Source organism: Bombus vosnesenskii, unplaced genomic scaffold (genome assembly GCF_011952255.1).
Source record: "Bombus vosnesenskii isolate JDL3184/JDL3185 unplaced genomic scaffold, Bvos_JDL3184-5_v1.1 scf7180000013264, whole genome shotgun sequence".
Classification (NCBI taxonomy): domain Eukaryota; kingdom Metazoa; phylum Arthropoda; class Insecta; order Hymenoptera; family Apidae; genus Bombus; species Bombus vosnesenskii.
Genome location: NW_022882924.1, coordinates 10,516,930 through 10,544,137, shown reverse-complemented (window position 1 = coordinate 10,544,137; position 27,208 = coordinate 10,516,930). Strand labels below are relative to the sequence as shown.

Genomic DNA, 27,208 nt, shown 5'->3' with positions numbered 1-27,208 from the left:
AATCGCAAAAAAAAGAAAGAAAAAATACATACCCTAGACTCTTCGGCAAGCATGGCGTTCATGTCTTGATCGGATATGGCTGGCATCACTTTGATATCTGCATAATAACGTTCTACCCACTCTTTGTACACTGGAATGTCCTTTGCGTAAAGTAGTTTAGAACTCGGCGAGTCCTTGCCTATAAATAAAATTAAAAAATGAAGATAATCACATTAACATGTCCAAAATTCAAGAAAAAAGATCCATAGAAGTTAAACTGTCAAACAGGTATTACATACCTAATCTATGATCTGAAGTGGAACAGCTGTCCATGAACGTTTGCGCGACGACGGACAGACACGAATCCACGATGTTCGATTTATGTATATCGAAGATGAAGTTCGGATTCTTAATCAGATTCACCCAAAACCTGAGTGGGAGCGAATTGCTCTTCCATGTGTGAACGACTTCAGGATCGGATATGCCGTGCTGCAGTGCTTGGTCGTCCATAAAGTCAAACATGTATTTGATCGCGAGGGGAAGAGCTGATCCTCGATGGGCAGTGCTAAAGATTGTTTCAAACAGGTCATCAACGAACTTTTGAAGTGTACCCTTCGTGGCTAATAGCCTCGTTAGGTAGATTTCTGACACCATTTTGTTTCCACGGTCTCCCTCCTTTCGTGCATCGGAGTCATGGTGCTTGACAAGATGCCAACATTTCAAACCACCGTCGTGATTCTGATTTAACGGCGATGTGGCACGGGAGAGCGGTGGACTGGCTGAACTGAATTTACTAAGATTCAGGGTTTCGTATTTGTGCGATTTGTCCGTCTTCTCGGAGAGGATCGATAGATTATATATTGACGATTGTTTGGAGACTAAGTTGAGCGATGCTCCGTCTGGTACCCTGTAATGATTCAGCGTATTTCGTTTCTTCCACTCGCCTTCCGTTTTTGTCGTAGAATCTTCATCATAGAGGATCAATCTACCGGATGCTCCAGTTCGCCATTCTGTTGCAAAAATTATGTATTACATTGGATATATATTACTTACATTGTCTGTTAGTAAGTGTTAGGTCACCTACTGGTTATATTTATTCGAAAATTTTAACTTTAGTTACGTTAGCGTCATAATACTTATGACAATGTACATAATGTTAAGTTTAAAAGTTTCGAATCTTACCAAGATCAAGATCATCCTTCCTTGGTCTTTGGCTGTAAGGCGTGGCTCTGTAAATTGTATCCAACGCCTTCTCCTTCACTTGAGATATCGTATCACAATCGAGAACTTTGACTGGAACATTTTCTGTGTTTGGATCCATACCGCCGACGAAGACCGTTTGTTGAGATATAGACACGTAGACCGTCTAAAAAATCAATTTAAAAATTATATTAAAGAGAACGTCGTAATACGAAAAAGAAATTATGAAGATTTATTGAAATCAACAATTTTACCATTGGTTTGAAGTCAATGGACTGTCTGATCAACTTCTCTTCCGATAACGAATATCGTGCTTCAGATGTAATCGCATCGACGGGGCCCTTATCGACTTGTTGTTTTACTGCACGAAATAGTACATACAATGGTTCTCCAGCACATTCTCGCATAAACTTGTACAGGAGGAAAGTGAACCAAGCTGACAACATCTTTTCAGCGACGCTTTCCGTTCTGAAACATAAACGAAGTAGCATTATCACTCTACAATTATTCTACAATCGTGATAAATATTAAACAATGATAAAGTATCAAAATATTTTTCCAAGAGGATACTAAACTTACCGTCTAAGGAACAGTTTCGGATGACTCTTTCCTTCCGTACACTTTTCAATTAGTTCCGCTAGGAGGGTCTTCAGAATATCTGTACAATACTCCATTTTACTCTGAAGCGTAACCATAATAAGACTAGCCACGTTCACTCTGTCCCTCATCGAGAAGTATCGATTGCTCTCGAGAGTCCTTACGAAGAGGAGCAAGAACGTTTTATTCATTATCAATTGTCCAAATAGGCGCAGTCCTTTCTCTTTGCGTGCCAATTCCGGTCGATCCCATTGCAGCACGGGGCTATTGTCGTCGCTTGGGAATAGTATCATCATAGCGTATGTTCTATAATCTAGGAAAGGTATACCTCCACTGGTCAAATCGCCTGTGAGATCTGTCATCTCTGTTTGCAACTCAGCGAAAGCTTCTTTGCATTCAGCTGCGACACGAAGTTCTAGAATATCCATTTGTTCTTGCATATTTTTCAGTACCCGATTGCTCTCCGTAGATTTGCGTCGATATGCAATAAGGAAGGCGATAAACACGAATACTAAGATCACAATGGCGGCGATCACTCCGATCAGAGCTGGTTTCGATAGTGGTCCATTAAGACCAGCTGGCAGTGCGTAGCTCAGTTTTCCTATATTGTAACGGAGTGTGCCACCTACGATCACAATCACCTCAGGCAGTTCTTGCTTATTTGGAAAACCATCGGAATCGATGGCTGGTGGTTGTGTCAGAGGTGGTCTGCAAGTGAGCTGTTGCCTAGAGAGCGAAGTAACGTTACAGAACGCGTTTCCTATTTGTACTGTCACGTCCGATTCCTGGCAAGCGCGGTCTAGATGTTGGCCATTGATGGTCAAATAGTCGCTCTTGTAATACTTAATCTCCTCGTCAAACACCTCGTATATAGGATTCGGGTAGAGGAGAAAATGGTTGAATCCGTGTTGCGACAAGTTCTGCACGCCTGTCACGTTGTCCATGCGAAAGCCGTATTCCAACATTAATGGTTTTTCTGCGTCTAGGACAACGTTGTCTGGTACTTCGATGGTGGGTGATTTACAGATCATGCTTTCTTGACTGTGCACTTCGCATTGCGATACGAACATCTTCTCGTCGTAGTACACGTACATCTGCGGACTCTGAATGTAGCCTAGGTTCTTGCCTGTTACCGAGATCTTTATTCCTCCTGCTGGAATACCTTTCGGAATCTTCATCTGACCAGCAACGCCACTCTCTACACTCTCGATCGTTGGATCATCAGCATATTCGAAAGTTCCGCTATAGATCCGAAATGCACCATCGAATGTCATCTTCACCGTTCCATTCCTCTTATGATCACTAGCGCTAGTCATGCAGAGCGCTTCATTCATCTCTGCACTGATTATAGAGCACGGTAATTCATCGATAAAGGCTTTGATAGTACTGCCAGCGTTCATATATTTCCCGGTGATCCTTACGGTGGTGCCACCGCTCATAGGTCCGTATTTTGGTGATATGGAGAGAATCTGAGGATCTACGAACTCGAAGTTGTATTCGGATTGGCCCCTGAAATCTTCGATCCTCACGATTACTGGTCCACGTTTGCCTTCTTCTGTACCTGGGCCATCCACTCGACAGACTATTTGCTTTGTGCGTATATAGAGTTCCTTGTATGGCTCGCATGGTAATCCACCAACCATCACGCCTCGGTAGATGTCCTGAAATAAATCGATTGTCATACTTTGTATATTAAAATTAAGCAAAAGATACTTTTATTGCAAAACAGATCCTTATACCTTAATTATATTCGAGACTGATCGAACCTATCAAATCAATAAGACTTTTTCGTTCTAGTTCGCTTGGTATTCTTATAATATTAATGTATAAGTATTAAGACTTTTAAATAAGGTTGTATATTCCATACTATATCCTATGTGCTATACCCTGTGTTTTTTGAGTATTACGAAATTATTATAGATAAAAAATTTGGTTCTTATTTACTCTCGAAAAAGTCATATATGACGATATTATACAGAAGTCTCCTATATGTATCAAGATATTGCCCCTTACCATGAATGTCTGGCCCAAGTTGATGCCACGTATCGTCACGTTCGTATTACCTTCCCAAGGTCCCATAACCGGCTCGAACGAATGTATTTCGGGATTCGGGCAGGTTTGGTTACTGTTCAGCCACATGCCGGTGTTGCGTTCGCAGTTGTCCTTCACTTCGCATCTGTCTGTGCTCTGACACCATCCACAGTCGTACTTGGGCGCCAGGGTCAGGCACATTCCGCAGTTGTCGGCCATGTCGCGACACCGGTATATTACCAGATGGATGTTGTGTGGATTATCCAAAGGTTTCGAGCCACCCCAGATCACCGCGAATGGCACGGTGATGTTGGGCGCCCGAGATGTGTACGAAAACTCGGTCTCCTCGCAATAAATCGTGTCCGCGAGCAGCCGAGCGTTCACGATCGTCACACGGCCCTCTATGTTGAACTGACAGACGAACCGAGTCTGCACGATGAATTGCTGGAAAAGATGTTTCGCATAAGTTAGCGCGTCAATCATCCTAGACGGGAACCAGTCCCGACACACAGCGATTCCCTCTTTCTTTCTGTCTGTTATGAAAGGTCCGCTAACGACACGTGAAAACGTCCAGGGAATTAATGTAACAGCATTAGACGGGATTCTACATTCGAGAAAGATGAACCATGGCATTACTTACCCCGATGATGTGCACTTTTACTCGTATCACCTTCTTCACGCCGGAAGACACCAGGATCTCCTGGGAATCGGTCGCGTTCAACGTCGGACAGAACGCTGGACCGCTTCTATAGCTGGGGCCCGTTCTCTGTGGAAATAGAATTCGTTGATTTTAACGATTATCTAATGAAACGAATTAATAAAATTGTGTGATTCAATTTTGAAGAAAACTTGATACTTTGAATATAAGCGAACTCTATTATAAAGACTCTATCAAGTTTCTGAATTTATTCGTTTAAATCGTTTGATCCCAGATGACCCATAACCATCATTCAACGATTAGACAGAATCTCCACTTACACTAACTCCGGTGACCAATATATCGTTCCGACAGTTCTCAGCTGTGTCATGGGTGCACCTGTGACCGTCGACGCACCAGTCACAGGGGAAGCTCGATGATACGCATTTGGTACACGAGCTGTACGTGTTGCAATCGAAGAACGTGAAATTGGTATCCACGAGGTCAGGCCCATTCGTCATCCTGACTGAAAGCTTCGCCGTGAAATGATGTTGCCCTTGCGGAATAGATGGCAATAGATCGGTCCTGGGTGTGGTGCAGTTCACTCCAAACGACTTTCTCGAGGCATTCGTGATCAGGGTTTTGTCCAAAGTAGAGAACGCGCAAAGGAATTGGCCAGAGAGGGTTGGCAGATTTTCAATAACCAACTCCAGGGTTCTAGCGGTTGTGCGTTGCAATTGGTCCGGCGTGACGGTCGTGATGGTCGTGCATCTGCCACTTTTATACGAGATCCAGTAGAGCGGATCTTTGGCAGCATCCTGACAGTCGCTGCGCAGATTGCATTTGTTCTCCAGTGAGCACCAGCCACAGTACGGGTCCTTGGCACCGAGACAGTCCAAGCAGGTCTTGTATACCGAGCATTCTTGCACTTTGACCTTGGACACCGTTTTGTTCGTCATCACGTACAGGTGCATCAGCTGCGAGTCGAACAACAAGTCTGGGTTCACCGGGCAATCTGGATCGATCTCCAGGTCGCCGTACTCCAGGGCCAGGGTCGAGCTCTCCACTACCACCTGTAACAAGAAACACGTAATATCACGATTAGTCCATGTTTTCGATTGCGTAACGCTTGTGCTCGAGATCGACCTCGTAGCGAGTATGCTCGAAACTCAACAAGCTCCCCAACCTTGCGCTTTTTATCCCTTCCCAGGGAATATCGAACTGATCGATAACGGTGATTGTAAAAGTCTAAAGGTCGCATTTCGTTCCAGATACTCAATGAAAAATTCCTAATCGCGATGTAAAGTCAATTACTGCTTCAAGGATCCCTGTTCCTTTTCACTTATCGACAAGTACCATGATATATCATTTGTATCTCGCTACATGTATAACCTTAGGCTAACGTTCAGGAAAAAAGTGGATAAGGGAGGATCTTCGAGCTATAAATTCGGACTACAGCCTGCGGGTAACACGTTAAATCGATCTTGTGCGATTTAATTGCTGGGCAAGGAATTCGATAAACTAAATGAAGGATAGAGGGATCATGGCTGGCTAATTCAACCCCTTCTCTTCGACCGTTTCTTTCAGACTACTAATTTAATGTGGTTTATTCATCGAAACGATGATACAGACTGACCCGTGATGCACCCGACGCGATTAATGAAACATTTACGCTTCCACATTTACAATTTCATGAAAACAAACGCATCTCATTTCCATTTTTGTTAAATATTAATCGCTTATCAACGCGTGTCGTCCAAATGCGTGTTTCCATTTTCCCAGTCCCTTCTTTTAGTCCACCTTTATTCCGCAGTTGAACGTTTCAATCCGTTATTTCGTCAGGAACAAACGATTAATTTGAAAACGTATAACAGCAGGATGTTAAAATTTTACTTTGTGAAATTTACGTTTTATCATTCGTCGGGAAATTTTCTCGTGAATTTCGTCTCTGTGCAGGTTGTAGAGGCGAGGCTCGTTCAGAGTCGCGGCTAAGAGGTCGCAAATTAAATCTCGGGGACGACTAGATTTCGCTCGTCGTTGAGGCGACCACGAGGATGACGGAACGTCTCCCTGCTAGAATTACACCCGCTTGTCTAATAAAAAGGCCGTCCCGGGATCGAGCTATGAATAACAGTAATCGTCTGATGATGATAAACTGGTCTGAGTACCGTTTTTAAAGAGATTCTACGGATATCGTCGTTAAACATTATAATTTGTTACGTAATCAAATTTTTCTGGAGGAAGATCTTGAAAAATAGAAATTATGTTTTTCATGTAATATGTATTTAGATGGTTTTAGGAATATGAGTATATTAAATTATTGACTATTAGAATTTGTTGCTTTCGTTAACAGTTAATTTTTGTTAAAAATCCATAAGATTTTATCGTTCTCTAATTTCATGGCTTCCTATTTTGTTCCCTACTTCTGAATCTTTTTATTAAAACTATAAAAACAAAATGTAGGGCATTGTAGCAATAATTATTACCAGGGACCAACTCATTTAAGTTTTAGATAATAATTAAGAGACAATGCAATAATACGCGTCAGGAATAACGAACATATTAAAGCCACTTTTTCTTGTAAGGTATATTTAATCCACTAAATGTTTCAATCATACACACTTTCTAATCTTTACTTATAATTTAATAGGATCAATTTTAATAAAAAGACTTGCATCGCACCCGTTTCACCAATTGCATAAAATGTGTCAATGTTTTATAAAAATAAAGGAACGCTTTAAGCGTTTTTCTCTTCCTCTAATTATTGACGGATTAATACGTGCTTGTTTATAATTATACGGTTTCTGTATCCAACGGAACTCTATTTGAAGTTACTAGATGACAGGTAGAAATAAAAAATTCCTTCATGTTCGTCGAATCTCTTCCATGGAGATTCGATTACATAATCGAAACGATTAAAGAGGGGAACTCTCTCACGATCGGTTCTTTTTTAACGCATAGGAAATAGCCGATCTTTCGCGACCGTCCCACGGCTCTTTCTCTTTCACGGCGATGCTTGGAATATGTTATCTCTAGTTACGTCTTTACGCTTTGAATGCTTTCTGCCTCAAGTATGCTCACTCACTCGATTTTCTATGCACGAGTTTTCTTCTTTCTTCTCGGGTGTTCTTCATTCTATTTTAAACACACACACCGCTTAGGCTAATGTCGCTTCAAAGCGACGGTTCAACAAAATCGGAACTGCAAGCAGCTTCATTGAACGTGGTAAACTTGAACTGTGCTTATTACTTTCGCTCACTAATTAGTATACAGAGATTTATGAAAATATTCGAACAATTGTCGTAGTGAAAATTTTTATAAATATATTCGTAATATAAATTCGCCTTGCTTTTATATTTATTATACAAATGAAGAAAATGAGAATACGCGATAGACTTTGAATCAGGAAATATAATAAAAGTTACAAGACGTTTATTGTAAATATATTTGGTAAAAGATTAGTATATGTATAGTATGAATAGTTGCTTAAAATTTTAAATATATAGCTGAATTGAAATGGCTCTTATCTGTACGTTCGTCTTTAAGCAAGATAGCAAAAGAGTACTGCAACCTTCTGTAATTTTTGAAGAACAAATTTCTCTCGTTCCCTTGTGTTCTTTTTATCTTTATATGTTTTAATATAAATTTTAAATTATACTTTTAATATAAATGCTAAAGAGTTGAGTAACAGAGGTAACTTTATTATACCAGGTAAGCACGTTAAGACAAATATTTTGCTTGTTAATTATACCGTGTAGACGACTTTTTGCCGACCACTTTTTATCGCGTTATACAATCCTGAGACACGTTGCCGTCAGCGTTGAAAAGGAGGACAAATCCGGAAGGTGAAATTAACGGGTATCACGTCAAGCGCGGCCCTTTGGAACAACGTTTTTCCAACTAACTCGGCTTTATTTCCGCTCTTTTTTAATCTCCCGAAATTTGATTCGCAACTATCTAATTACATCGCAATATTTAATTACAGCAATCTGACAACCTATACTAACGATATTATTTAACTTGGAAATTTTAGATTTTGTTTACTTTAGTAATTTAATAAAACCACGAAGAAGCTTTTCGTAAAATTAGTGGTGATAAAAAGATTATATATATATAATCTATCAGTTTTCATTATACTATACTAATTATAATCGTTAGGGTATGGACGTTTAAGTATTTGTGGAGAACTAAAAGATGCAAAAGTACACAAAATGCTAATATAAAAATGCATAAAATAAGGAGCTAATTAATGAATACATAAATGTTATAATAAATATAATACTCTTGTAACCACTGTAGATCTAATGTTAAAAGTCAAATATGCTTGATACATTAAAGCCTTTAAACCTTTAATTTCCAGATTCTAAGCATGAAAAAACTCGCTCGATCATCGATATCACCGAGGAAAGCAGGAAGGAAAAAGAAGCGTGGATGTTAAGAGGTTAACGAACGACGTCGACCACCCGTTGAACGTCGCAATACCGTGGAAACCAGCGTAAAAACGTCGACCTCTGGAGAAAACGAAAAAAGATACAAGATTCGCTTGATCTTCGATCCATGGCCAGTCAGGACTACCAGGCAAGTGCATTATACGTTTCATATCCTTCAATCACTGTCCTCGACGTCTCTTCCCACCCACGATAGGCCACGGCGCGCCTAGTTATCGCCGCAAGCATGGAAGCCTAACGGGCAAGCCTTAACCCTTTATTTTCCAACCGTTTAATTGCACGATTCACATGCATCGGCCGCGATGAACCGCACGATAGAAAGGAGACAAAGTTCAAGACCGCGGCCACAAGCTAGGAAGAAGCAAAGAGAGGCGGAGGTAAAAGAGAAGGTAAAGAGGGAAAGGGGAACGTTCGTAGAAGGAAGTTCTCGTCCTCGGGGAACGGCCGGCACGTAACCTCTGCCCCGAATAAACGAATCGACCCGGCCAGGACAACCGTTTCTGCGCGACTATGTTGCAATCTCTGCCCGCTGTAAGCGTGCAGAAATAATAACAATAATTATTGAGCTACCGCACAGCCCCATGATGTTAATTGCATGTCTGGTCGCCAGCTAAAACGCCGGCCACGTGATTTTTATTCTCCACTAGTGAAATCATCTCAGCGATGCGGCGATTCCAATCTTGGATGATGCGTGTGTACGCCCTTTTATTGTTGAGAATCTTCTTTATTCTAAAATGTTTGTGTATAGCGATGTTTTTAAATGGAGGAATTAAATGGAGGTTGATGGAATTTCGTGGAACAGTTTGCGTACTACAGTTTTGTAGAGTTTCAGTGGTCTTGTTCGGTTTCTTGTAAAATTAGTATAAATATTTGGAGATAACGGCCAATGAAAATGATGAGTTGTATTCTTCGTTTTACATAGAGGAGGAATACTTAAATTTAATTTTTTTCACCGTTAAACCTGCTTATTACAGCATATCGTCGATTAATCGATAGTTATCGTTAATACGTTATCGACTGGTCGTATATTATCAGATACCCTTTTTATTTCATATCTGAATTCGACATGTGCACTTCTTCAAAAATATCGTCTGTCATAATCATCGAGGAGATCTACTTTGAAAAGACTTTTATCTCTAGATCTAACGATCTTCAACTATATTATATTAAAATATTCCATTCTAATTATCAAACGTCATAAAGAGCAACAATTCAGCAAGAATTTCACTTACGTTCTTGCAGTGTGGTTCATTTGGAATCTAGCTTAAAGCTTGTAAATGTAAATTCTTGTCGCCCTAGCGTTTAATAGAATGCATGAGATATATTAGAAGGACTAAAGCTATGGAATTACACATATCCCAACTTTGACGGTGATGTTACGTCTATCAAGTGTGTCATAAGGGTGTCAGGCATCAGCACCAAGGATTTGCATCAGCTTTGTCTACACACAGTCATCCCCACAAGATAAATCACGTCTCACGTAATAACTCAGTATGTAACATCGCCAAGGTGTGTGTATCTAGCGCGATTATTACGAGGAAAATTGGTTGACTTTGAAATTTGCGTGAAATCTGTTCAGCCGTGAAAAGAAATCGATACTTGGACAAGAACCCGTGGGAATAAGGATTGATGAAAGGCTTTCTGATAGGAAGTGCAAGCTGCACTTTCACAATGAAGATATTTTAGATGAAAGTATGAGAAAGTTAGCGAAGAAAAGAATAGACGACGAATCCCTTCTTTCAAAGATTCGTAATAAATTTGAATATAGGTGCTCTTCTAAAGCTTCCTTAGGTTTTTCGCTACTTCTTATTACTCATTTTTGTTATTTCAATCTATTATTCCTTTGTTGAGAAAATTCTTCTTTGGCAACTGCCATATAACAAACTAATAGATAGTTCATCGTAAGGATTACTTCATCACGAGTCCTTCCAAACTTCGAATGCACATTCTTTGCAATTACCTTTGTTCCATCCATTTCTCCGTCTTATTGTTTGCGAATATTGCTCATCAAGCCATACCTCTTGAAGTCTCTACCTTGAAGGTAAGATGTAGACTTCGACTTCATGGAGGCGGGCAGCAACTTCTGAAGTTCACGGGTCACCAAAAGCCAACAGGATCAAGTCACGTCGAAACGGGAGGCGGACGCACGAAGAAGGCGTAAGAATATAATCAACGCGGAGGCGTTTTCGATGTTCGCGGCTGTTCGAGCGTCTCTTTTGTTCGCATAAAAATCGTTCCAATTATCAGACTACCGTGAAAACAGCCGGACATTTTAATTGCCGTTGTTCGTTGCCCCCGTGAACCCGCTAAGCTCCTCTTTCCCTTTCATCCTTTCGTCGAGAACGATCTGAGAACCGCCGACAAAGAGGCAAGTGGAGCGTTGGAAAAGCTTCGGTTATCCGGGTTATCCCACTTTCCCATGATTACTCCATCGCGCGGAGAATAAAAGATTAATCTCCGCGGCTTGTTAAATATAATAAATATAATTATCACTGCGCACGAAGTCCGCGGAATCTGTCGGATCGGCAGCCCTCAATTACCCGCGTATCTTCCATCTCTCGCGAATGGTAATGAAATAAGAAACCTCGTGAGTTTTCTACGGCGATTTGCCAACGCGATTACACCGAACAACGACTACACGCCGCTCTCGCTTCTTCTTTGCTGGTCAATTAACGAGCTCGTCTTTTTCTTTTAAAACACGAAAACACGTTTTTCTACCTAGTTTAACGCAAACTTGTTCATGGTAGATGGTCCGATAAAACGGTATAGAAGGCAATGGATCTAAGTACTTTTTGGGTATCGTATATGAACAGAGTTTCCAAACATTGATTAAGACTAAATTAGTTTCTTATACGCAATTTGCTTAAATATAATTATTATTCTTTATCCCCATGCGCGTTCTCTCAAAGAACAACACCTATATTATAGTTTGCGTGGTTATGACAGTTATTTACAAAGTATAATAACGCCTTTAAAATACACCGCTAAACGCTCATGATAAAAAGAATCACGTGATCGTAGCTATCGACAGAATACAGATATCAGAATGAAACTGACGAGACCAGTCGATTACAAAGGAACAATTGCCATCAGTTGCAGACAAAATAAACAAGAGAACGAAAGGTGAAAAGAACAAAGAACCAGGTTAGGTTAAAGGTTATTGCAAATTTATCAATCTGTCCAATAGATTGTATCAGGCCTTTCTTTCTATTTAAGGCGACCATTACTTCTCTGTCCCCCTTTTTTCGTAACCTTCGACATCGCGATTAAATAGCGTTCAATCTCCTATCGAGCGTGCGAAACCGTGGAACGCAGCTCAACTTAATAATCACGCGACTACAAAGAACAAACCGGAGGAATCAATAAAAGGAACCGGGTTGAAGAAAACAAAAAGAAATTGAAAAAAAAAGAGAAGAAAAATGAAGGATCAAGGAAAGAAATAAAGGAACACCATCCGCCTTTTTATTCTCACGAGATCCTTCCGATCACCAGACACAAAGAAACTAATAACGTGTTCGATACAAAGCTACCAAGAACTCGGTGGACGTCTTAATTACTCGGCTCCGTCGTTTCTCTCTCCTTTTTTCGTTTTCCTTCACCTTCCTCTCTCTCTCTCTCTCTCTGTGTCTTTCTCTTCCCGGGTTCTTGTCTCTTTGTTCGCAAGTATTTTCTACCCTGTACCCTGAAAGCGTGAGCGCCACGACAATATCGGTGTTCAACACGGACGAAAAAACGAATCGAGCCTCGGCATTCCTGAATCGATTTCGAGCCCGATCGTGTTCCTGCGTCCTATATAAGGCTGCATTTTCATTGGTATTTCTGCTAGGTAAATTTTGTAGGTAAATTTCGTGGATATATTCGAGGTTCGAATATTTCAGTTGGAATTGGATAGATTTCCGATGTATTTGAACTGAATTTGTAAATCATTGGAGGCTACTTCATTAAGATTAAAAATTGTTGAGTGTTATATAGTTGTCAATCCTGTATTAGATACTTACATGATCCAAATTTATATTCCTCTGTTATAAACTTGACTCTGTCAAAAAATAATTACCCCAGGAAATTTTATTCAGAGTTCATGAAAATGTTATTAAAACTGTTGAATATTTTAATGAACATTATACATCGATAATCGCGTAAGAATATTTATCTTCTAAATGAATATTAAACATACCCTGAATGAATGTTAAATGAAGCAGGATCATGCTAGATTTGTAAAATAATTACGTAATATTAAGTTTGCAGCAGAAATTTATTATAATAATGATTTTGTGTAATATCTACTTAAATTATTCCGGATTTAATTACTATATCAAAATTTCATTTCTCATTTATATTCATAAATATATATTTTATCATAAAACGTGGTTACAGTAGAAACACACCTTAACTTACTCGCACGATCAGGCGCATTAATGGCCGTTCGAAATCCGGCTTAAGCGCGTTGTACGCTCGATGTTCCGGCAATTAGTTCACCCTTGCTTCGCGGCAAGAAGGATCGAAGTACCAACTTGTTAGAAACTTCCACGATCCAACAACTTCTTTTCGAAACGTCTTAAGTTCATTGTTTCTTTCCACCCTAACGATTCTTTTTTAGAGAAGCGAAAGTACAAGAGGCAATGAACAATTCAAAATAGTTTTTTGCGAATTTTGCTATTACAAAAAGAAAAATTCTCTAAAAATCAATATTTTTTTATTGTTCTTAGAAAATCGATTTCAAAAGTGAATATGAGATTAACAATGGAAATGAACATTTTTAATTATGAATTTCTTTTCATAATGAAAATTCATAATTAAAAAGGCTTACAAATCTTCGTTGATAATTATTGGAACTTTCCTTAACTGAAAAATACGCGATGCAATTATAGATTGCAGTACAATATATTTCAATTAGCTACTCAATTCAGTTATTGGAACAGAAACCTCACGCAAGTGAATAGAAATTAGATTTGGCCAATTTGATTTACATGTTACAATCCAGGCACAGACTAATTTTCAAGCGTGAAACGGAGACAATCGCGGCTAGCAGAGGAACTGAAGGAAACTGGTCAATTTCGAATATAATGCAACGTTCCAACCACGGCTGTATACATTTTTAAGCCCGTATTTTCCATGGAATATTAACGGCCGCCGCTCTTCAATCTTCGCTCGGGGCTCCGCGTCAATTTTATGCAAAAATTACATTCTGCCGGGAGCGTGCGACGAAATACGACGTTTTCGTGAAAAATTTATAGAAACTGACCGGTACTCGATTCACGCCACCGGACAGAATTACGACGAAATGAAGCTCGTGCTGCGTATATTTGAATAAAATGGGGGCAGCTGCAGTGAATTTCGAAGGGGTTTGCTTAATTCGAGAAGTGTGATTAAAGCGTATATCCTAAATGCGAACGTTGGTATATTTGTGATATATATATGTATAATGGACAGACGTAGAATATTCGAGTTATCGACCCGTTTCAAAATTTAATGCTTCATTCTATGAATCAGAAATTTAAACCGTCACATCTCGAATTTACGATGTTCCGTGTAACATCGAACGATATTTTAATCACGATTTCAGCATTATATGACAACGTAATTCCATAGAAAAATATCCAAATTTATTAGTCCGATGTTTCATACTTTCCAATATCCATTTTTTAAATTATATTACTTTCCAACTTTCTATTATTTATAGGATCTTACGATTAACGATCCTGTTATTTAAGGTACTATTAGTTTAATTAACAGCACGGTTCAAAATACATGTTGCAACCCAATACTCTTTAGAATATCCTAACGTAAAGAACTTTCTCACACTTCGACCATAAATTTAAATCACCCACCGAGGAACAATACCGAAAACGAAGTTTCTCTGCCTTACCCATACTCGGTTCGTTAGGTGAAAGTTCGTTTATAGCGTCGATAATTTCCAAAACTCTCAAGAAATTTATCACGAGAAATTGAGAAATTTCATGGCGGTAATCTTTTTTCGATTGGAAACAAATCGACTCGCATGAAAAGAACACGTAGTTCTCTACACAGTTCCTTGCGTTAGGTCAGGAAGTCGTAGTATTTGACTTGTAGCCTTCTGCTCTTCGATTATGTAATCGATGTCGTGAATGAAAATTGTTCGAGTCCCAAATATCAAACATATATAACAAATTGTATTTGTTAGGGCTTTACAACAATTGAACCATGTACCATATTCGAAGAATTTTTTTACAGAAACTATGTTACGAAATTTGGTAGAATTGATTGAACTCAACGAGCCAATATGATATTTTTCAAGCAAGTTATGGGAATCGACAAGGAATAATTCATCAAGCTTTCTTACGCAAGACCAGACTAACAAATTTACCCTTACGAGTCAATAGAGATTAATATGTCAATAAAGATTATTATTGACAAAAATAGTAACGTAATATCTCGTGTCTCGCGCGTATCGTATCAAAATTGACACGTTTCAATTAGCCTGCGTTCAGTTTCGACATTGATCGATCGATATTAGCTCATAAAATAACAACTTCGTTTATGAACAGTTGATTGTAACATATTAGAATCCTTGCACTCGCAGTTCCATGCGAAATTGAACGAAACATTTTCAATATTCAAGCCGTAACAGTTCATCATATACCGCGGGTAATCGTAAAATCGAGAATTCACCTATTCTGTGGTTTACGAAACCACAATAACTTTCTTGACGGACATTTTCATTTATCGTTGAGAACGAACCCGCCGCTTTACGATTTCAATAGTTAAGAAGCGATATTAAACCAGAAGATACACGCGCAAATGCCGTAACGATGAAAGATTAATCGTTTTTCCTTTCTCCTTTTCATCTAAACACGATACTCACATGCATACAAACGATTTTCGCAAACGTACACTATCATTCATAAGTATCCAGACATTTTGCTTGATTTATTGTAGGTAACAGTATATGTGAATTTTATCAAAATGTACAAATTAATTGCTAATTAATAAATAAGCGGTACTTAATATATATCCTATGCTGTCACTGCTCTATAAATCTAATTTATATTATTTATATCTTATGTAGAATATTTTACTACTTATCATACATATTATAATTTACTATATCGTATTATTTAAAGAATTGTACGAGAAAAACATGACAACTGCTTCTTTGTCCGTTTTCTCGCCCTATAGCCTCACTTTGGCTTGGAAAAATCAATTTAATTGCGTCAGAATATCCTACTGTATAGAATCTCTGCAAAGAATAAAATCGTTATAATTTGATTTATTCATAATTTCGTAATTAAAACACATCTTCTGTCAAAGATAAGCAAGTGTTTGAATACTTTTGCGCGTTAGTGTACGCAGTGTAACGCGAGAGTGGAACGAGCGGTTGGTATTCCCGTGGAATTTTCAAACGCATTCTCGGACACGGTCACCATGGAATTCTCGTTCATCGTGATTTTTCTGCTCGAATGCGCCCGGAGAAAACCGAAAAACTCGCTCCCTATTGCAGGCCAACAGCTCGCGGTATTAATATGTCTCTAGAAATCCTCGAAGAATTTTATCTCCAATTCGATGCGCGTTTCGCGCGTACCACGCGCGAGTAATTCGCGAGCCCGCGAGCATAAATAACGCGAACAACCCCTCGGAACGAGCGGAGGAAGGCTTAATCTCGGTCGAATCGAGGAAACTCTTGCGAAAGGAGTTGGAGTTTCTTGATGAGGTTGGAAGTTTCTTCGTTGATTCATTGCTTGGTTTCACCTTTGAAAAATGGGCCTGTATAATGGAAATAAATAGACGTGATAATTGTTACGAGGAGAAACTCGAAAGGGGTTGTGGAAGATCTAAAACTGAAAGGAAGTTTGGATTACTAATGATATCTCATTGTTCATAATGTGATTGATGTATTCGATTTCTCGTTTTACCTTATCTTATATTCTATATTTTTTATTCTTTTCTAAATGACTGAAATCTAAGTGGTGGTTTATCTCAATTCTATGTCAGAGCATACATCCATATGTATATACCAATATATATATAATAATTTGATAACTTTCACATACGTAAACATTTTGTTATGCACTATAATTACACAATTAGCTGCATAGATTACGGTCTTTTAAGGAAAAGTATAAGGATATATCACAATTTTTGGTTTTGCGATTATAAATTCTATGTTCAGGAGTAATTGAAACTTTACTATACATCTTCTTTTTTAACATTATTATTTTCTTTACTTTAACAGAAAAGAAGTTTGTTATGAGAAAATATCTACTTCGATGTTTGATTGTCTATATAAATTTTCTATCTTACACTGACCAGCATCAAGGGATCAAATATTCAAAGTTTATGTTTGATATAACAAAACTCTCCTTCCTCAATGTTAAACTACAAAAATCTGTACGCATCTTATCTTAAAGAAAAATTATTATTTTCTTCTTACTTCTCCTGAAACTTCATACAGCGCAACAATAAAAATTACCCGGCTATCGCGAAAAGAGGAATGGTAAAAAATTGCCACGAGAGTAAACTTGGAAAGTTTCACATCCTCTTTCTCGACGAATCTTTCATCTTTCCCTTCTGCGAAGGGTAAGGAAGAGAGAGAAAGAGAGAAAAAAGCAAGCTATCCAAGCGACGGTTCGCTCTTTCGCCGGCTTAAGGAACTTCTCAAAAATCGAACTTCAACGGCATTATCGGTGGAGGAAGGATGCCGCGATAATACTCTCTTGCTTTTCTTGCGCAGTTTCGCGAAAGCTTTGCCACCGGCGTGATAACAGCCCCGCGAATTCGCAACTGGGTCTTCCTCGAATAAAAGTTCTCGCTTCCCCTTTATCGCAGCCTAGCCGTCCAATCGAGATTAATTGCCGCCGAATGGAATCGCCATTGAAGAAAATCGTGAAAGAACGCGGGAAGATGGGGAAACTCGCGGAACAGCCTTTCTCCCTTCCGTGAAAACTAATTAAACATTGCATCCGAGATGTAATGATTTGTAAGATCGTTCGACGTTAGATTTCTCTTTCCGATTAAATTCACTTTTTTCCCCTACCCCTTTTTACAATTATGCATATTGCATGATTGCGTGGTGAAAGTAAAGAAGGAGCATCGAATTTTAAATTAAATTGAAATATAAAATGTTTCCTTTATAGATATTTCTGCAGACTTGTGTGGAATCCCAAGTTAGAAATACAATAAATCATGATAAATGTAGTAATCTTCTACAGAGATAGATCTTCTGACGGTAGTGGTGAAACATGAAAATTGTTCCAAGTGTTAGATATTGATTTTGCACCAAGTATTGTTTGATATAGATATCAAATATACGCCAGGAAAGTCGGCGCCATCTGGGTTGTGTTACGTTTATATTGCGAATTTGTCGCATTGGTAGATTGCTCGAGTTTCGCTAGAACGTGTACAAATGTGTGCTGTTGTTCTACTTTTTTCTTTAAATTGAATTTAAAGTACTTATTGTCGATATTTTAACACTGTTTGTTTTTCTCCGGCCTATACTATACTACTGTTACTATACACTATACTATATACTACTACATACTATATGTACTATATACTATACTATTACTATACAGATAGTTTTTAAGTATTTGATTTTAGTATCCAATACAATTTTACTAGGTTTCGTGTATTCCATACATTTTATGAATAAAGAATTTTCAGAAAGGATACATATCCGAAAAGATGCAAACGTGAAAAAGCGAAGAGAACGGGATATAAATATTTAGCAAATTATTTCGCGAATATAAAACTATAAAATACTTTGAAATTCTGTATAGTTTTCCGCTAAATAATTTACTGAAACTATTTCTATCGTCGCTTCAAATATAATATTATTTACAAAATTCATTTTTCCAAGCCATATTGATCTCCAGCAAATACGAAAGCACATATGTATGAACGCGAGTTTCTGTGCGCAATGATAGAAAGATGAATCAAAACTACTGGGAAAATTTGCCAGACGAGGGGTTAATACGACGAATCATTTTTCTACGCGAATTAATTCGTTCGAGGAGAACTCTAGGATCCGTGGAATCATAAGGAAAGGGATCAAACGGTGGAACGAACTCGAAAGGCAGAGGGTTAATCGGATTTTTCCCATAAAATCGTGCCTTCTCACGGGGCTTCCCTGTGCTTTCTTCGATTTTCTTCGTCTCTAACGATCTTACAATTGCTCCGAATAAAGGTATCACAAATACGTTACCGACAGACTGCGGATGAATCGCGAATTCGATAGAAACTTTTGGAAGATAACGATTTTCCTTGAACACTTGCAACGCGCAACGAGCTAACTCGCCGTTTATAATAAACACGGGCTGGAGGAAAGTTCGCAGTTATTCTGGCGCAATAATGTTTCGTCGAGGGGTTCGTTAACGACTTTCTCGTCGAGTTTTCCCGTTTTTCAGTCGTGTTCGGTTGTCTCCAACGAGTACACCCATTTCGATAATGTTTTCATCCAGAGCGCCATATTTCCCAGTTGTTTCGAATTATGTTGAAAATTTATCATTCATTTTTTATTAGAATTTGTTATATTTTTTATTTACTTTGTTAAAACTTTGCATCGTTCCCGTATTCTTTCTTGCTTGGTTCTTCATTTTTTTTATACAATTCGACTTTGAACTTTATTTTCATTACTAGACTGTGGATTTCTATGCGTTTATAAGAAATTTAGGGTTACAACAATGCTCAGAATACATATAGTATTCAAACATATTCAAAATATGCTACACATTGTAACATTTAATATGTGAAATAAATCTCTACTTCCATTTCTTTAATTGTACAACATTGTTCACAAAAATATAAATTTTAAAAACACAATGAAAGAAATTGCTTTTTAAAACGTCCACTGATTGCGATAAATATAATAAAAGCGCGTTTTAAGCGATGGAAAATTGTAAGAATAATTACTACGTTAAACGACTAACAGCATAAAACGTTTCTATCGTGAGGAAGTGATTTTGTAAAAACGTTCCACGTTGTAGTAAATTTTCCTCTGACGAAGTGAAGCACGAGATACCGTGAAGTAGCAAGAGGATCACCGAGTTAACGAACTCCGAAAGGGAAGGCAAATCGCTCAGCCTCGTATTTCCGGTGTAATATCGCCATGTAATGTATTGCTGTTCACGGGTGGCGCGCATGAAGTCGGCAATTACCTATCGAACGACGTAATAGCGTAACCTTATTTATATTCCGGATTTCCAATAATGCAATTTATTAGTCTTAAGGTAAATTCAGTCGGGAGAAACAATGCCTCAAGCTCCCATAAATTATACGAACTCTTTGTTCTTGTCTTCCTTTTCATTTATTACTCGATATTTGCTTTAATTTCTTTTCAAACAATATTAATGACAAAAGTCATAAATTAGTATGCGAAACGTATTACGTAGAAGACCTCTAACGAATTCATTAAAAATGTTAATATAATTTTGTAGCAGAGATAGATAGATAATATTGGACGTGTTGGGTGAAGAACGTGTCTAACTACACACTGTCCGTTTTCACTTGGTAGCTATATCCTTTTCGTATATTCCTATATACCTATATTCTTTTTCGTATTTTAATCTTCGACTATATTTTAGTAGATATTTTGGCAGTACATTAGAGTGTTATTTTTAAAGTTACGTAAGTACATAAATATTAATATCGATCCAGAAAATGGTAGATAAGTATACCAATAACTTAAGATTTGCAGGTCATACTCACGATAATACAAAGTAGCAAGATTCGAAGGGTAAATCGAAAATCGATAACTCAACGATATTTAAAGCAAAGAATCTACATCATATTTCACATTCTACACAGGCCGTCGGAACAGAGTTAGCGAAGCGGCCTGTACATACTTCGCCCATATTCCCTGCTACTTATTCTAATCCTCCTACCCCTGTTCGCGCTTCTTATCTCCGCGGTTTCTTACTTATTCCCACCCGTCTTCTTTGCAATCCTCTCCATTTCGCGCTACCTACAAACACCCCACTGAGTTCAAAGAAAAAAAAAGAAAAAAGAGAAAAGTAGAAACAGGGAAGAATACAGAAAACAGAAAGGAGAAGAGGAAAAGGAAAACCATCCTGGCTACGTGCAGCGACACACTAATTCTCATCTGTCTCTTCGCTTCCTTTCGCGTCTCTTGCTTCTGCCTATTTTTCTCCTTTATCGTTATTATCTCCGGCCGTAGCATAGCCCGTGATTTTTCCTGTCCTGTTCATTTTTCTTTCCAGCGAGCTTATTTTCTTATAGCTGGCTCGGTTCCTTCTTTACAATGCGGCATCTATCTCCATCTTTGTGGCCGCTTTTCTCATTGAAAGCCCCGACGATGCACTGGCCCAAGACTTCTTCATTCGCTGCAGGAAATTCTCTCCACTTCTTACCCCCCTTTTCTCTTTTTATTTTCCTCTTTTTTTCAACTTGTCCGACCTCTTCTCTTTACGCCCGCTCGTCTCTTTGCCTAACCTTTTATTTATATTACTTTCTCTGCCCGTTTCACTCGTCCTGTTTTTCCTTTTTACGCCCCGTTTCCATCTTTATCCCTTCCACCTAGCTCGAAATCTTCACGTGCCCGTATTCATACGCGAGCAGATTATTTGCGGACAGATTTTCACCAGTTGGCATCGTACACGCGCGTTCAATGGCGGATTAAACGTCGGGATCTTTGCTCCGAGCGGGCAAAAGGCGAGGGTAAATGACTTCGACCATTGTTTTACCCGGCTTAATCGCACTTCTGCGGTCTTTTATATTCAAATCAACCCCTTGTTACCGATGACAGCGCTGACACTTTGCGATAAAGAGGACGTGCATCACGACGATGAGATATGTTCCTTATACAATGGTCCGTGAAAATGTTTGAACGTTTACATGGAATACTTTTATGTGTGCGCCATGTATGTTGTATTTTGAAATACCATAATAAGACACGATTGCCGCGATTATATTGATTTTTTAAACCAACTTGGAGATGTATGTAGAAGTTACAAGACATTTACTGCAAACGTATATTTAATTAAAAATTAGTACGAATAACCATCTCGCTAATGACTAAGAGAAGTTTGCTTAAAAAAATGTTTGATATAACGCTCATAATGAAATTTCCTCTTTTTATCCAATTAAAGTACAAAATTTTTGTCGCAATTATTTCATGCTTTTATATGACACTGATTCGTTTTGAACGCATCTGTTGGTCTCACATTAAGCATATTTACGTTTTTATCAAATGCTCTCTCATTAACATGAAATTAATTATTCTCGCTCTGATTATTACCGCAAAACCTACATACACGATGCACAGATAATTCGACAAAAAGTTGTTGATGACCAAAATCGCTGAATAAATTGTTCCATAATTGCAGCGTTCTTTAACACATTCGCTGCTATTAAAATATGGCAACTTTTTCCTCATGGAAATATTCAAGATCCACTAATTACAAATTCCAAAAACGTCGTCCGATTCTCTCTCAATTCACGTCGATCCAATATCTCTCGTCGACTGTCGTCTTCACGAATCGAACGTCTATCTCGTCTCACGGTGTGAGCTCGACGAACTTCACCCTCGGAGGCATTCCCTCGCGAGAACATTCACGGTTTATTCTTTCCTCGTCGACGAGCGATTCCGCGTCATTCCGGCCAGATTATTCTTAAATCTGTCGCTCAGCCATCCGTTCCTCCGCTTCTTCTCGTCCCATACCCTCGTATATTCTCTCTCGCGCCAGTTTTTCGCCCACCATGCCACCCTACCTTTTGCCCTTATTGCCCATTCTACCCTTCCACGTTTTCACGGGCTATGCAGCGTCGCGAAATGCAGAGGGTGAAACGCGCTGATGGCCCAGTGACGCAGCCCTCCATTGTTTACGAGGCAGCGAAATAATTTTATGGAACCTCGTGCACGTTTTATTACGTTTTTATATATTTGCTAGAACGTGTTGCATCGTGAACTCTTAATCAGACCGGATGAAAATGGACGCGAATTTGAAAGATGGAACCCCTCCCGCCTGCAGACTTTTATATGTTTTCATTAAAGAAGCTTGAGGCGCGCTCTTTGAAGATCGCTGTTTCGTTTCTTTTTAGTACTAGGTCAATCCGTTTTAAATCGTTCATTTGGCAGGAACATAAATTCTTTGAAATATAAATGTTTTTCTTTTCTTTTTTTTTTAATAATTCTTATAGTATGGTTTTTTGAAAATTAATATATGTACGCTTTTGATATACGTGTTTAGAATGCACATATTATAAGAGCGTTAATTTCATCCAAGAGAAAATAGCTGTGGAAAGATGTTCGTCACATGCCACCATTATTTCCCTATTATTCATATCACAATTATGTCAATGTCTGCGACGAAGCAAATGTTCTCACGCTCTAGCGATAATCATAATTATCAATTAATTCCTTATTCTGAAAGCCACGAAGGAACAACGCTTCCAAATGGAAATGCTGTTAAAAATAAGCCACGTCTGGAAATTTCAACGTTACTCGACTCGTACAGTTTACATACGATTTACATATTCCCTGCATACGATCCTGGAAATTCCTATGCAACACGTAATCATCGACTTATTCAAAATTTAAAGTAGACATTTCCCAAACAGGGGGCGCAAATACGTTTCCGTGGCAAACGTTTCTCCCAGAAAATTGCAATGCACGCTCATTCCCTTGTAACCGTGCAACACCTAACGCCACGTCGTTCCCGTTTCTCTTGCACTACGGCAACACCATTCCCCTCGAAGCACTCCCTTCGGATTCAGCACACGGCCAGCAATAATGCAGCCTCTGGGACAGAGTGCCTTGTCACCTTCGGACCTCGGCCACGTATCGAAGGAAACCACCGCTGCCATTCGCTGTTTACACTTTCGAAGCACGCGTGTCCTCTCTAGACGTTAGGCTATAGTCTTACCGAAGCAACAACAAGCAACTTTTTATTGCCTGTTATAGGAATATATCAGAACGATCAAATATATGGACATTTGTCAGCACGTAGAGTGTTTCAGAGGGTAGGTGTTTTTTGGCACCAAAACCAAGGAAAAAACATTGATAAACATGGATCCAAATATTATTAGTAGGCGGTGGATCTTCATGCGTTTATGGGAAATTTAAGAATACAAAAATGCACAGAATGCGTATGATATACAGAAAGATATGAAATGTCCAAAGTAGACTATTCGTTGTAGTTTTGAATAGATGAGAGAAATCTATATTTAAATTCTTTCTTTAGCCGTAAAAACATTAGTTTACATAAAAATTCCGCAATCTAATTTTTAGTTTCTACTTATGGGACATTTTTCATTGTGAATGTGCAAGAGACTCTCTCGCGTGAAAAACATTTTTCAAACCGCGAATATATTCAGTGCTGGTGATACTGGAGTATTAAAACATAATTTTCGAGATTGTGGAAGATCGGAATTAATTCGTACTTTTAACTTTGAAGAAAAAGTACGAATAACTGCTGAACAATGGCATTCCAGGAAGCAATTTGATAGCCGTGTCATCGTGTGGAGAATTGCGCGTGACCAGTTGTTGCTTCCTTATCATGCAATAGTTTTAAGCGATGAGCAAAGCTATAATAACTATAATAATAACTGTACTAAACTATACTAATAACTGTAATAACCCCGAAAGTAATGATATTTGAATTTATGTTTATTCAGACAATTTCGATTACGTTAACGAATGCCACATACTCTCGAAGTTTGCCATCAATTTCTTGCAACACTCTGCATCATTCCAGTCTTCAGAAGTTTTATTCGTCAGAACATGAATCTGCTTAACCATAATCTAACACGGAACATAAAAGACATAAAGAATCCACAACGTCAGAGAACAATGATGACTATGACAACGATGATGATGATCATCAGCGTTTTCACCTATGCAACAGTAAGTGGATAATACGTCACGTTAACGCGATAACGATAATTAAATGCCAATTCCGCGCACCGATGAATGGACACCAATCCCGTTCGGCCAGCGTAGAATGAATAATCGCTAATCGACTTGGACAATGCTAAATCACAGCATCCATTTCCTGCTGTCTAATTCGGTCCTGACGCGGACAGAACAACGAAAAGAAAACGGAACAATCGTTGCGCTTGCTCGATCCAGCTACGATTTCCCTCCATTAAAGCGTCGCTTCTATTGTGTACCGAGTCAGGTCCAGGAATGTACATGGTGTTAAATAGAATGCAAGCCTCGTGTTTCAGAATTTTTTTTTCAAGTAGATTTGCGATACAAGGCTTTAGAACATTAGCGCTTTCATTATGTTAGAGGTTGTGCTAATGGATCTATCAGAAAGTGAGAGGTTAAATGTTAGAAATTAGTTTGCCGAAGTGGAATAGTTTTCTTTCGTCGATCCCTATCGTAAGTTGTGTTAAGAATGAAATACATTTTTCATAGGAACGAGCTCTGACTGAGTTTCAGTTCCTTTTTACCCGCGTGTTTCATGAAACAATCTTTGAAACGAGGATCTTTAATCTCCAAGAAGTAGGATAAAAAGACCTACTCCATCACCCGAATCTAGACTTATCTTAAATTACGTTTCTTATCAAATTCAACATCTCTGTAGGTAGAGCATTTACTTAGAAGGACAGGGTGAATCTTTCTTAATACGTTCGCTACTTTCGCCAATATTACTCTTTGCACTGTATACATGTTAGAATTATAATCGACAATAAATATTGATACAAAATATTCATTTTAATATTTTACGCACTCGTGTGGCTTTACGTGTCCAACACAATGTCATACTCGACTTCATCGCTATTAAATAATAACGATATAAACCTTACTATCTCCGCGAAGAATAATTACGCTATTTCCCATTCCAGAAAATCATATAAACGTCTCGAATGGACAATCGGATAAACTAGCCATAGGCGTCGACGTGTTAATCGTCAGCATCCATTTTTCCAAACTATCCATTACCGGCCATTACACGCGCTTGTCTGCTCGCAGCGGGAGACAAGTCTCTCCATTGTTTCTGCCGGTCGATTAGCGTCTCGGCGAATCGCAGATCTCGCGAACACCTGGTTCTAAACTGTACGAGGCGTATGTTAGAAGTTGTACGAGCGCGGCGGCGCGTAACCGTGCGAGAAGCGGTCAAGACCGTTCGAGTGAAAGTGAAAATCGTTGAAAAATACGGGTACGCGTGATTGCGACATGGTAAAGAGGAAGCGGAAAACGACGATGGGAGCGTGAGCTAGCAGCGCGTGTACAGTGTACGTACACGCGCGCTATCGATTCGCTTCTCTTCCCGCGAAGATTTACGATTAAAAGCGCGCTTCACGCATGCCTCGCGCGTCAATTACGCCTCGCGCGTTCCCCGGTTCACCGACGTGAGAGATTGTTGCGCAAAGAAACAGCGTAATAATTATGTAGCTCGTAAATCCCGAACGAGCCCTGCAAACGCGTCTGCGCGACCCTGTCGCTTGACCCTTGGCGACGAGCATCGATTTCCGTGATTTATTTAACGAGCGCTGCCCTTCTTTTATCGGTTCTCCATAAATTAACCCCTACCCTTACTTGGCCCACGGCTATTATTTAGGGAATTTTCTCGTCCGCCTCGTGCCTCTTGACGATTTTTGGGACGTTGACGTAGCGATGTTTTAGGGATGAACGAAATGGGGGTTAGGGTTCGAGATGATGATCGTGAGAGTGATTTAACATGTTGACCGCTGGACGAATTTTATGTCTTGTTTACGGAGCTGGAGTGCTGTTATTTTATCTTTTCAGTGAGATATACAGGGTGTACTAAGGTTTAGCAGTTAAATCTTGTTGATATATTCTATGGGTACAGTGAAAGGGGTATAGCGTGTTTTATATAAATTGAACATTTCAATTATTTCCATTATTACCGAAGATCATGTTGGAAGTCATTTCGGAAGATATCCCAAAATTATCATTTAAATTTGACATTAACAATTCATTACATTGTCTGTATATCGGTGTCTGTTCTTCATAACGCGATAATACGTATCTTGAATTATGTATATTTCCTATAATATAATAACTTTGTTTAAACACATTTACATATAGAATATGCTGTCTAAAATGTTATTGTTTAAACTAGAGAATCGATTTAATCATGTAGAGTAATCAGGTTGTATTGTAACTACAATCAACTGTACGAGTCAGTACGAGTATCAAGTCTCTGGAAGATGAAGTTATTATACAATATAAAGTGACAGTTTTTGATATTAACACAAGCTACGTTGATTATATTTGATGGTTTCAAAAGCTAAGGAAATATCATCCTACGCTAACTTTCTAATAAGCTATTATTAAACGACGTTGTTTATAATAAAACAAACACATGAAAATATGAATAAAAAGTAGCACATGAAAAGAATGTTAATAAAAGAG

General features: G+C 38.7%; 1 protein-coding gene across 2 annotated transcripts in view; it reads right to left on the bottom strand.

The window, feature by feature from the left end:
• LOC117237775 (plexin-A4) overlaps window positions 1-27,208 on the bottom strand; it is a 425,345-nt gene that overhangs the window by 4,149 nt on the left and 393,988 nt on the right. For both annotated transcript variants that reach the window (XM_033502106.1, XM_033502115.1), the window contains exons 4-11: window positions 4,786-5,517; window positions 4,448-4,573; window positions 3,790-4,251; window positions 1,759-3,437; window positions 1,434-1,647; window positions 1,162-1,345; window positions 279-989; window positions 33-178 (exon numbers count right to left, since the gene is read on the bottom strand). In XM_033502106.1, coding sequence (XP_033357997.1) covers window positions 33-178; window positions 279-989; window positions 1,162-1,345; window positions 1,434-1,647; window positions 1,759-3,437; window positions 3,790-4,251; window positions 4,448-4,573; window positions 4,786-5,517 — 4,254 coding nt within the window. The remainder of the gene's footprint in view (window positions 1-32; window positions 179-278; window positions 990-1,161; window positions 1,346-1,433; window positions 1,648-1,758; window positions 3,438-3,789; window positions 4,252-4,447; window positions 4,574-4,785; window positions 5,518-27,208) is intronic.